Source organism: Labrus bergylta, chromosome 2 (genome assembly GCF_963930695.1).
Source record: "Labrus bergylta chromosome 2, fLabBer1.1, whole genome shotgun sequence".
Classification (NCBI taxonomy): Eukaryota; Metazoa; Chordata; class Actinopteri; order Labriformes; family Labridae; genus Labrus; species Labrus bergylta.
Window position 1 is genome coordinate 1,537,041 of NC_089196.1, and position 12,698 is coordinate 1,549,738.

General features: G+C 43.6%; 1 protein-coding gene across 16 annotated transcripts in view; it reads right to left on the reverse strand.

The window, feature by feature from the left end:
• Window positions 1-12,698, reverse strand: part of LOC109985914 (citron Rho-interacting kinase) — a 51,998-nt gene that overhangs the window by 26,269 nt on the left and 13,031 nt on the right. For 11 of the 16 annotated variants that reach the window (XM_065962636.1, XM_065962648.1, XM_065962642.1 and 8 more), the window contains 9 exons: window positions 9,802-9,972; window positions 9,532-9,585; window positions 9,379-9,432; window positions 7,543-7,683; window positions 4,524-4,649; window positions 2,621-2,716; window positions 2,249-2,365; window positions 1,954-2,063; window positions 696-888 (listed from right to left, as the gene is read on the reverse strand). In XM_065962636.1, coding sequence (XP_065818708.1) covers window positions 696-888; window positions 1,954-2,063; window positions 2,249-2,365; window positions 2,621-2,716; window positions 4,524-4,649; window positions 7,543-7,683; window positions 9,379-9,432; window positions 9,532-9,585; window positions 9,802-9,972 — 1,062 coding nt within the window. The remainder of the gene's footprint in view (window positions 1-695; window positions 889-1,953; window positions 2,064-2,248; window positions 2,366-2,620; window positions 2,717-4,523; window positions 4,650-7,542; window positions 7,684-9,378; window positions 9,433-9,531; window positions 9,586-9,801; window positions 9,973-12,698) is intronic. The other 5 variants (XM_065962640.1, XM_065962650.1, XM_065962649.1 and 2 more) reach the window with 1 other exon arrangement.

Here is a 12,698-nt window from a genome sequence, read left to right on the forward strand (position 1 = left end):
AGTGTGATTAACAAGGACACTTGACTCGCCCTCAGAGCATCCGGAGCGGATTTCATGTTCTGCTCTTTTCTTTTTCATGTGTTTAAATCAGGTTTGAAAAGGTGTTTCTTTCTGCAAATAAAAAACAATTATTTACAGGGTCAATTACTTTGTTACCCAAAAGTACGTCCATAAAGAGAACTTATTTAGCACGTCACCCGTCTATTTCTGCAGGGTGCGCTGGAGTCCCATCGATGGCGGTCTCCATGCTGGAAATGCTGTCTCAGTCTAACTTTCAGTCAACCTAACGACAGGCTGAGAGCTGGAGCTCAGGCGGGTTTTAAACCTCCTGACAAACCGTTACACCGCGCCCACCTGTCAATCAGGTCAGCTACACGCCTTATTGTGAATAACTCTTATCCTTCATCAAATCAAAACTGATGAGTCATCAAAACATTCACCCCCCCGTACAGTGTGTGTCCATCGAGACATGAGCTAATCACACCTATTTGGTTTTTTGAACCAGGCTGTAAACATGTTCATCTCTGCTGTAAAAACAGACTTTTTAGAATGGGTGTGTATGTGACTTCCAGCCTCTAGTGGACACTCATGGAACTGCAGGATTTTGCACTTCAGTATTAATCCTTTTGAGTCAGTTGTAACCTTATAACCAAAATGAACATCTCCCTTCTTCTTCCCCTCTCATTGCTCCTCACCTCTCGGAGCCGTGTTTCCAGCTCCCCCACGCGGCTCTTATTGCTTTGCTCCTGCTGACTCATTTTCTCTAGATGCTCCTCCAGTTTGGCATTCTGGGCCTCCAACTTCCCGGCCTGAGACTCCAAGTAGAACTTCTGCTGGCGAAGCTCTGAGATCATCTCCTCTTGGGCTTTCCTGCCGGTGAGACAGACACTTAAAGCAGAAAGAGGCAATGGTAAACTGTAAATGGACTTCAACTTGTATATAGTAAAGTCAAGTCCATCATTATTAACTCATCCATTCATACACATTCACACACTGATGGTAGAGGCCGCTGTGTAAAGAGTCCATCAGTATTAACTCGTCTATTCATACACATTCACACACTGATGGTAGAGGCCGCTGAGTAAAGAGTCCATCAGTATTAACTCGTCCATTCATACACATTCACACGAGTGTTGTAGTACTCGAAATCTGTTTTGATATCAAGACCACTTTTTGAAGGTCTTGTCTTAGAATTGAAACAGTTTTACTCGGTTTTGTTTATTGGTCTCAGACTGGGTGGACTAAATCAAGACCGGTCAAGTTCACCACCGAGAGGCTGTTTTTCCACACCATTTCTGTGATTAGAAGGAACATACCTCTTTTTAAAAGAATAAATAACTTCAACTCATTTGCAGTTTGATTTTCATTCCCCGGTTACGGCCACAAACTTCCCCAATTTACAGTCTAAGTGAGTGACACGCCCCCTAAAACCTAGATGGGGGATTTTTCAGTGATATTTATGGTCTTGGTCTTGGTCTTGGTCTTGCCTCAGTTTGGATCCCTAAATATCTTAGTCTTGGTCTAGTCTCTGTCTCACCCTGCCTTGGTGTTGGTCTTGGTCTTGACCCTGTCTCTATTCCTAAATGTCTTGGTCTTGGTCTTGGTCTTGCCTCGGTCTGGATCCCTAAATGTCTTGGTCTTGTCTCGGCGCTCTCTGGTCTCGGGTATGTTTTGGTCTCTGTTCGTGTGGTCTTGACTACAACACTTATTTACATGCTGCCGACAACGCAGTGGGAAACATTTGTGGTCAAGTAACTTGCACAAGATCATATGGACATGTGGCTGCAGGAGTTGAGGATCGAGTCCCTGATTTTCTGACTGAGAGGCGACCGCTGAGCCACAGCAGCCCCAGATATAACCTGGTTTGTGTTACTGAGTGTTCAACGCTCATGAGACATTTTAAAGGTTTTCTAATGCTCATCATACATTCAGTGTCTGTGCTTTGGTACTCACATGTTTTTCTGGGTGTAGATACTGCTGTTGGCTGCGAGCTTGTTGGCCTCAGACAGCTCAGAGATTCTCTGCTCCAGGCTGTTCATCTTAGAGTCCATAGCATTTATGGTCTGAACAGAAGTGAAGTAGAATGTGAATCTTACTTTGACTCAACTGTCAGACCTTCACATCATCATACGTTTAAACGGGACCATATTGAGGCTAAGTTTTTGTTTTGCCCTACAAATGTATGTCAGTGTGATAAACATTAAAATGCTTCTAAAATAGTGTCACTGCCCAGCTGGTCATCCCTTACCGCCTTCTGTTCACTGATGACGCTGCATTTCTCCCGCACCTCCTCCTCGTACTTGCTCTGACTGGACTCCAGCATCTCCTTATCGGCCATGTCCGCCTTCATCTGGGACTCCAACACCTGCTCAATGCCAGGCATCCCACAGAACCATAACCAGGGTATCACTTAACAGGATAGAGAATGTGAAGGTGATTGCAGATCTCACAAGCTTAGATTAAACCCACAACTCAAAGAGTGTGACCCCCCCAAGACCTAGCTCAGACCTAGCTCAGAGCACTTCCTGTCAATCATCAGGATGTACCTGCCTGTTGTAGATGTAGTAGCACCAATGTGTCTGCATATAAGAGAGTATTTATGTGTTCCGCTAAATTCAACCTTTATCTTGTCTTCGTAGAGCTTCTCCTTCTGCTTCAGATGACTCTCCAACCGCTGGGCTGTGGTGTGAGTCTCTCTCAGGTTCTCCTCCAGCTCCTTCACAAACAGACACACGTTATGCAGTGTGCATGTTATATCATCATAACCTTAATCGTTCAAAGCATCTTTAAAATAATCCCATATATGGGTCTATAGTGACAGGTACCAGTGACACCATGGAGACGCAGTTTCATCCATTCCTGTTAGGTCTACCTGACCCTTCTCTTAGTGAACTCTTCCTTTATCTAATTGTCATGCAAAAGCAGGAAAAGCAAAGGTTTGAACCATAGACTTTAAATCTGAATGGACGAAGCCTGAGTGATGTCATCCATCTGTTCCTGCAGGGGGCGCTGTAGTCTCATCGATGGTGGTCTCCTTGCTGGAAATGCTGTCTCAGTCTAAATTTCAGTCAACCTAACGATAGGCTGAGAGCTGGAGCTGAGGCGGGTTTTAAACCTCCTAACAAACCGTTACACCGCGCCCACCTGTCAATCAGGTCAGCTACACGCCTTATTGTGAATAACTCTTATCCTTCATCAAATCAAAACTGATGAGTCATCAAAACATTCACCCCCCCATACAGTGTGTGTCCATCGAGACATGAGCTAATCACACCTATTTGGTTTTTTGAACCAGGCTGTAAACATGTTAATCTCTGCTGTAAAAACAGGCTTTTTAGAATGGGTGTGTATGTGACTTCCTGTGCTTCTGCAGCCAGTCTCTAGTGGACACTCGAGGACCTGCAGGATTTTGCCCATAATTGGCTTCATTTTTGAACACTCAAGGTTGCTGCTTGGTTTGAACTGTTAAAAAAAATCTCAAGCCCTGGAACAGGTCACCTCAGTTGTTTCCCTTATTCTGTCTGAATATAGCTGCGAACACATTTACAGTCATAATAACAGTAAATTTAAAGGAGCGATATGTAACTCTGACACCTAGTGTTTAAAATAGGTACTGCAGTCCAAATTCAAAACACTGTAGAGATCTGTCTTCCCCCCCCTCTCTAGAGTCAATGCTCACACAGGTCACCATGTGGTGAACACTGAAGCTTCAGTGTTTATCCAGCTCTGCATGGGTCTGTAAACCTTTCTGTGTTCTAACCTCTCTCCATTTTTCAAAAGCATCTCCAATATTGATCCTAGTTTGAGCACGTTTCTGCTCGTGGAGCTTATTAGAAACATGCAGAGGCTTTTTAGGTCGGGTACAATCACTTCTATCTGAACCACTTCTCTTGACCCGCTTCCATCGCTGCAACACCTGTTGACCTGATAACTGCTCTCATATCTGGCAAACCGAGGGGCGTCCAAAACGGCCGTGTGGGGGGTGTCTTAAAAGCGCCTACCTTCTCTGGTCCAAACAAATCCAGAGCATTCAGGAGCAGAATCTAAAGTTAGAAGGAGGACATACTGGCTGCTGCATTGTTGTCAGAGAAGCCAGCACTTCAACATAGCATGTTTCCTTAATGTCTGATCAGATAGTAAGATCACTTTATCATTTCACTCACTACATATCTCACTGATTGGACCTTTAATGAACTTACTAATAGAATCAACATTTTGTTCCACCCTTACAGATGCATCTGAACTAACGGTGAAGTGAGAGACATGTTGTCCAAAGTCTGTCCGTACACGCCCACACTAATTAGGTAAACTAATTGAGAGCACTTGTGTTGGTGTATAATGGCTGTGTAGGAGATTTTAAAATGAGAAAATATTATGTAAAACTTCATTCCTCTGGTATATAGAAGTCACAGCTTTAATTCAACATGAGATATTAGATCTCTGCGATAATGACAATAAGTTGTGTTTATCTCACACCTCCTCGGAACATTTTAGTTCGACACAAGTGGTGGACGCTGGAATACCTGAATCTTATCAGCCATCTGCTGAATCTGCTGGGCTTTGCTCTGGAGCTCATCCTTCAGTTTGGTCTCCCGGCGCTCGACGATCTCGAGCCGTTTCACCTGGTTCTCAAGAGTCTTTCTTCCATCCTGCACACACGAGAACCCAAGAGTTCCATTGAACACAAGTCCTCTTAAAGAACGCCTCTTTGAGTTTTTAAAAAAACACACACACACAGACCACTGTAGAGGTTTCTGCTATGTGAACGTGATAGCACATTTCATAGAAAGGCTAAAGAGATGGAAGAATTAAAGATATTTGGAAGCAGCTGCATCCATTTGGCTTGTTAGTGCTGCACCAGTGAAATGTTTATACCTCATTATTCAAACCTCCTCACTAATGGTTTGAAAAAGCCTTCATGCATTCTCCAGGAATTTTGTTCCAAGTCTCTTTAGCAGATCAGATTTGACCACTGTAACATGTGGCCTTGATGCTCTCCCTCTCTCCCTCTCTGATCCTCTGTCAGCCTGTTGCACGCCTCTGAGCGAGCTGTGCTCAGGGAGGAGGAGGGGGACTCAGAGGAGCCAGGTGGGGGAGACTGTCACTCACACACACGCTCAGGGCAGCAAGGTGAGGCGCTCTTTGCTCATGTTTTAGATAGCTGGCTTTTTATGTTAGTTTGGGCTGGAGAGAAACCCAGCAGTCCTATTTTCTGCTTTCTTGTTTTCCGTAGGTTCCTTCTTTTGGTTTGGAGCGACGGCCCATAGCGAGGTTGGCTCGGTGCCTTCCCATCATTTGTTCTTTTTGTCCAGTGTCTTCAGCTGTTTGCTTTTATTTTGAAATAAAGTAAGGCCCTTCTGGTAGAGTGAAGGTTAGGAAAATGAAGTCAATCCCAGAAACAGGAAGTGGGGTCAAACAGCTCAAAGGAACAGTAACAAAGGTCAATGTACCTGTACCCTATCCCTCTTCCTGAATCTTATCCCATCTCCCCCTATCTTATTTTCAAACCCAGCGCAGTTTTGGCAGGCGGCTCTTTCGTCATGAGCCTGGATTTGTTGGATTTCTGTCAAAGGCTGGATTACCTGCTCTTTTTGTGTCTAATAATAATAATAATAATAATAATAATAATAATAAATGGTTTTATATAGCGCTTTTCTTTGACAAGGAAAAAACAACCAAAACACTTGTTATGAATTGACGCTATACGAATAAAGATTGATTTATCGCCTGTCTACAGAGAGCCTAAAGGGACAAAATAGCATGATAAATCAGGATTAAAAATTGATTGCATTACCTTCAGACCTGAATTGATCAGGATTAACTAATAAATGCTGACAGCCCAAGTTCTTACAATAAAAAGATACTTGATCATTTATTAACATGAATAAACGTTGAAGAGATCATTCTCTTATTGCCTGAAGAATGACAACAATAATCTTTAGAACATGAAGGCAGCCTCTAAAACCACCGTGAGCTGAAACAGTTTGTCAACATAACGGCTGAGGCACACGCACCGAGCCACGGAAATAACTGAGCCACTTAGGGAAGGATTAGTAGAAGGTCACAAGAACACTGATTCTCTTCATGACTACATTTCCCTTCAAGAACACAGAGAGCCTCGACAGTTTAGACAGAACAGGACTCGTGGTAACGTGTATGATTCCCTCAAGGTCACAGTTGGTCTGATATGAAAAATAAGGAAGTCCTCACCTCTGGTACTGAATCAACACACATCTGTTTTTAAAATTAAGATATGCACTTAGGTGTTGGTAATTTTTGTTTATCTTTTGATTCAAACTAGGAACCTCCTCGCTGTGAGGCAACAGCGCTAACCACCAGAGGTGGGGGACTCGAGTCACATGACTTGACTCGAGTCAGACTCCAGTCGCAAGTTTATGGACTTGAGACTTGCTTGACTGACAGTGACATTTTTCGAGAAGCAAGGATTCTTTTTTGGGGTGGGGGGGCATGATAAGTGGTTAGTAACCACTGCATCACCATGCAGCCCTTGTACAACTTAATGTATATTCTAAAATGTATGGATTGGTGTAGACTATATTTCTAATGCCCTCCTCTGAATGTGATGGTTTGTGTGGACTCTTCAGTCCAAACAAACCTTCACATTCAGCTTAATTATGTTGTGAGTGTACATTATTATATTCCTGTTAAAGTCAGGGTTGGTCATTTCCTCCAGATCCACTTTTTAAGATTTTGGTTGAACTTGTCTTTAGTCTCTAAATTTATAACTCATGTTCTCTGAAAAAGGAACAAAGAAAATCCATCATCTGTATCAGTTGTAAGTCTGTAAAAACTTAAACCAATGTCTGCACGAGGTACCAATCTGATGAACCAATCAGACGCCTCCCTGTCTCCCTGCTCGCTCTCTACCTCTTGCGTGCTCTAGCTCACACTCAAAGAGCGTCACTGATGACTTTAGGAGTTTATACTGTGAGTTTACTTACCGTTGAATGAGACCTGAGACGACGTAGTTTCTACACAATGTAAGAGATGAGCTGAGGTCCACTTCTGGAGCAACGGCGCTCGTATATGTAAGTGAGGGGGCGTGGCTTCAGACGGAGCACTGAGGGAATGCTACTTTCAAAATCATGCTAGTTTTAGAAAGTTAACAACCCTGCTTTTAAAGTTTTTTTTAATGTGGACCCCAAGGCTAGTAGCTGAGCTCTCGGGTACAGCTAACAACAATGCTAACAAATAAAGAAATACAAGAATACGTTGTTATCTTTCAATTACTTTAAGACCCATTTGTCTTGACAAATATTGCCACATACCAAGAGATCCAGAAACCCCACATGAACACATGTTCACATTCGAGCTATGTGACATGTGATCAAACCATCACAGCTCAAAAACATGTTGACAGAGAGAGAACATATGGGCTCTTAGTGCTCAGCAGATTTATTTATGCAACACTTTGAACAAAGAGGTTTGTGATGTTGACATGGTACACAGAAGAATCAGGCAGGAGGCCAGAACACATATATGCTGTGTGTGTGCGTGTGTGTGTGATGACAGAGTATGTACCTCGGTCTCTCGAAGGCGTCTGCGCAGGCTGTCACTGGAGTCTTCTTTGTGTTGAAGCCTCTCAAAGTCTCGCTCTAAACGCTCTTTGGTCATTTTCATCGTCTGGAGGAGGTCAGTCGCTTCAGCGCTGGCCTTTAAAGACTGAGGGTTCAAAGAGGAGAAAACATCAGAAACAAGCATTTAAACACTATAAGACAGGACAAACCTTACACAAACAACATTAACGCTATAAATAAAAGGGGGGGCACACGAGACAGCTGACAGAAAAGGGTAAACATCTTTGGGCGAGATCAGTCTTTGAGGTGTAAGGAGGAGCATGTTGGCTCCAAACGTCACTTATCATTAAATCCTTCAGACGGGAGCATCTTGTTTTGCTTATTCATGTTTATTGGATCGTTCATCCACTGAGGGATTGATGGTAAATGGACTTGAGCTTGTCTGGTCATTTTCTAGTAATTTTAAAGCTCTTTTACACCGCAGGTCACACCTACACATTCACACACTGATGGTAGAGGCTGCTGAGTAAAGAGTCCATCAGTATTAACTCATCCATTCATACACATTCACACACTGATGGTAGAGGCCGCTGTGTAAAGAGTCCATCAGTATTAACTCATCCATTCATACACATTCACACACTGATGGTAGAGGCCGCTGTGTAAAGAGTCCATCAGTATTAACTCATCCATTCATACACATTCACACGCAGCCCATGAAGCAGCAGGAGCAACTTGGGGTTAAGTGTCTTCCCCAAGGACACATCAGACATGTGGCTGCAGGAGCTGGGGATCAACCTTCAGCTTGAGAGACAACTGATTATACCAACATCTTGTTCGTCTTTTTTGATTTTTCATCAAGATCAGCATATTAACGAAGTTTAAATAACAAAGTCCAATTGTCTACTATTAACACTACTGCACAACGATAAATAAATCAGGAGTCAAGTGAACAATCATATGAACAGTGATTATTCACCTGCTGGGCTATAAGGAATAATTGACATCATTTTGTTCAATGCAGTCTCTACCAGCTGACAAAGTGTTGGATATTACTAAAATTAAATCTTAACAAAAAACACCATGTCATTTGAAAGATTTGTTTTTTTGGCATTTTGGAGGACTACAGCCTCCATACATGACGTGCGGACACTAACCAATGGGCCACCAGAGCCCCAAATGTCATTTTAGACAGAAGTCGTAACCCCCCCCCCCCCCCCCCCCCTTACCCTTTCGATTATTTCATAGTCAAGCTTTTATTGAGTCCCTGATGTGGCCATCAGGCAGCGTTAAGTATCTGCACCAACCCCTCATGTTCTCTTTGAAAAGCATTATTTAAGCTGCTCTAACCTCCCTACTCTTTGCTCATTTGCAAACCTCCTCCACTGAAGCTCCTCCTTTTAGGCTCTTAAATTAATGGCTCGATGTTGTCATTGACGCCCACTCTGTTGGGTTTTTGCTGCATCTCTCGCTGGCTCAGGCTTTCTTTGGATGCGTGTGAAGAGCAGGAATGTGTGCTGTTCCTGCCTCCTTTCCATGTGCACACGTGGGAGGGCAGGGAGCTGTAAGTGGTCCTGACTGAATGATGTTCACTAATGAGGCTGTGGCAGAGATTAAAGATTGAACTCTGGGTCTTTAAAAGTCAATGTGTTTGTTCTCTGGCTGACGTTTAGATCACTGTAGACCAGAGTTTAACAGAAAACAGAACACAGAGGTCAGAGAGGGTCCAATCAAAGTTTAGACAGTCATCTGAAATTATCTAAAGCTGGTACATCGCCCGCATCCGGAGCACACACTCATATCATTTATTCATCATTCTTCCCAGTAAAAATAAACCAACCTTGGCAAGCTTCTCCTGAAGATCTTGAATCCTCATCTGCTGCTCAGCGTTGCTCTGCAAGAGAGGAACACAGCCGTCATTATACTGTGTGGTTCAACGTTTAGACCGTGACATGCTCATTCTCTGATCCAGAATATCTAAAGAACAAACTACCTTCTCCTGCTTGGTCATCATGTCCTCAGCCTCTGCTTTGCCTTGCTCTTTGGCCTGTGACGATACAAGAAACAATGGCACTCAATACAATAATGATAATGGGAAGTATACAGAAAGGTCAAAGGTCATATTGTCTACAGATGTAGTTTGGTAACATAAAGTTAAACTGTGATTATAATCTTAAACAAAATAAGTTTGGTAAGTGTCAAATAACCCTTCTTCCCACATCATTTGTTAGGATCATTCTCTCTGTTTTGAGATGGTATAGACCTTCTGTATCCTGTGCTGGTATTCGGCAGCCTTCCTCTTCAGCTCTTCACTGGTCTGACGAGAGTCTTTCAGCTCGGACTCATACAGGTCGCTACGGCGACGAGCAGCAGACAGGTCCTCCTCCAGTTGTCTGATGGAAACTCGCATCTCCTCCAGCTGGGCATGATATTCCTGTACAAAGATCATAGTTTCAATATTCTCAATAATGATGTGAGGAGAGGAGCGGAGAGGAGAGGAGAGGAGGGGAGGGGAGGGGAGAGGAGAGGAGAGGAGGAGAGGAGAGGAGAGGAGAGGAGAGGAGAGGAGGGGAGGGGAGGGGAGGAGAGGAGAGGAGAGGAGAGGAGGGGAGGGGAGGAGAGGAGAGGAGGCCCAATATTCACAAAACATCAAGAAATAAGATTTCCATTATGTCTTTTAGGAGAACATTACACTTATTGAAGCACATAACTCTGCCAAAGTATAATGAGTATAAAGAATGAGAGACAGACTTCTCTCTGCTGCGTGACTGATTGAAGTATATGAATGATTAAATGTGCAATCTACCCGAGCAGCAGATTTGCATCAGCCTAAACGTTGTCTGACCTGAACCTGATTGTGAAATGCGTGTTGTCAGAAGCCTCTACATTATTCATAAGAATAATAACACTTTCAAAACAGATGTTTTTTTCTTTCTTTTTCAGAAGAGCTGGCGCTGAAGCTCCTTCAAACTAAACACAATGAAACCATTCCAATGAAGACGAATAAAAGACATGAAATAGACTTTTTTGTGAGTAATGGGAGATCACACACACTTTAAATGTGCAAAGTATTTATATAAACACATTAGTAGCACAAAAATAAAAGTGAACAGAGGTGGAGAAAACACTTATCAGCCTCAGATCTGTTTTAATGATGATTAGTCACCGTCTCTCAGATTTGATTTCATCAGCTCTCTGGGCCTGCCCGTCAGGCTAATCCAAAGTAACACGCTTCTCTTTCTCTGAGACCGATGTTTAACCGACACACATCAGAACACGTAAAGTGGACAACATCAGACATGCTGAGGAAACATATTAACAACAGATCATCTCCACATGTGTGTCATCATCTCATCTCATGGTATGTGTGTGTGTAAGTGGTAAATGGACTTGAGTTTATATAGTGCTTTTCTAGTCTTCCAACTACTCAAACACCACATGTCACACCCATTCACACACTGATGTAGCAGTCGTTATGTAGTATCATCCATCAGAAGTAACTAATCCATTCACACACCACCACTGAAGCAGTGGGAGCAATTTGGGGTTAAGCGCCTTGCCCAAGGACACATTGGACATGTTGCTCAGCTGGGGATTGAACCCTTCACCTTCTGGTTGAGAGGTGACGACTCTACCAAATGAGCCACAGCCGCCCTGTGTGTGTGTGTGTGTGTGTGTGTGTGTGTGTGCAGCAACTTCACTTTCAAAGAAATACACTTGAGTGTGAGGTCATTGAACTCGTTGTAAGCATACCTGTGTGCCTAATTATACAGATCATTGTGGCATACCTTATCACTCACAGGACATAAACTTTATTAATCCTGTGAGGGGAAATTCAATTTGACACTCTGTTGTTGAGACATACACAGGCTGAAACACATACACACACACACACGCACAGACAGAGGCTGAAACACACACACACAGGCTGAAATACACAAACAGGCACAAACAGGATCCTGTGGACATCCACTGATGGGGACCGCTCCTGAGCTGGTGGGAGGGGGGGGGGGGGGGGGTACAGCACACAACACACCTTGGCAGTGCTCAGGAAGAGAACTGTCACATATCCAGCAACCAGACCAATTCCCAGACCTGGTCCTCACTGGAACTTGAACTGACGACCCTCTGGTTCCCAACCCAAGTCCTTACAGACTGAGCTACTACCCCCCTAACCCTGCTGCTTCTTCAACATGACGCTGCCTCAGTATGAGGAGGAGGATATTTGTAGGTCTTATCGTAGGCTGGCTGTAATACAAACACTCTTGCTTCACATGTTTTTGGGTATCTTTAAACTGTGTCACTGACAGATCTTTGGGGTTTTCTTTTCCTCTATATAAGAGCTGGCTGTGAGCAGGAGGTGCTGCAGCTATGTGTGTGTTTTAATGCTGGCTGATGCCTGGGAGAAAACTACAACTCCCAGTGCTGACGGGTCCCAGGTTGACGTCATTTCCTCCCCAACTGTTTGTGAGGACCTGCTGATTGGACGACTCACACATGTGGAACAGGAACTGTGAACTTTCTTCTACCTTCTAAATGTGTGGATGAATCAATATAACAGCTGTTCATGGCTGTGGGCTGTGCTCGTCACACTGTGGAACTCTCCATCCTCTCTTCACCAAAAAATACATTAATCTGAGCTCAATTAAAAGGAACGAGCTGAAGGCTCATGGGAGCTAAAAATCATGTTCTTTGGACCGCTGCAGAAGGACGGCTTCACCGAGGTCCAGATCTATGGACAAGCTACAACCAAGTTAGCATCGCTGCCTTGTCGCTCCTCTCTTGTTTGCAGGCCAGCTCAGAGTCTTTAGGTTGTGTTATAACAATAGTTTTAAAAGCCAAAACTTACACAGTGTGTTGAGCAGTTGGTCTCTTTACCAAACTGCGTTATCTCCAAATGATAAAGAGCTGTCTGGGGGCCTTAAACAACATGTCTCCATTAAACCAGCCTCAGCCATATCTTGATATGTTAGCCGATGTACTTTGGGCTATAAAGACAAATATCCAGCACATGAAGATTTTCAAAGGTTGTAAACCCAAAGAGCATGAGCAACGAGTAAAGACGATTTGTGCATGTGACACCATTTTCTTCTGCAGGATTCTACCTTTAAAACTAGTCAGCTGGAACATGACACAGACAGAAATCAGCTTTGGAGCTGC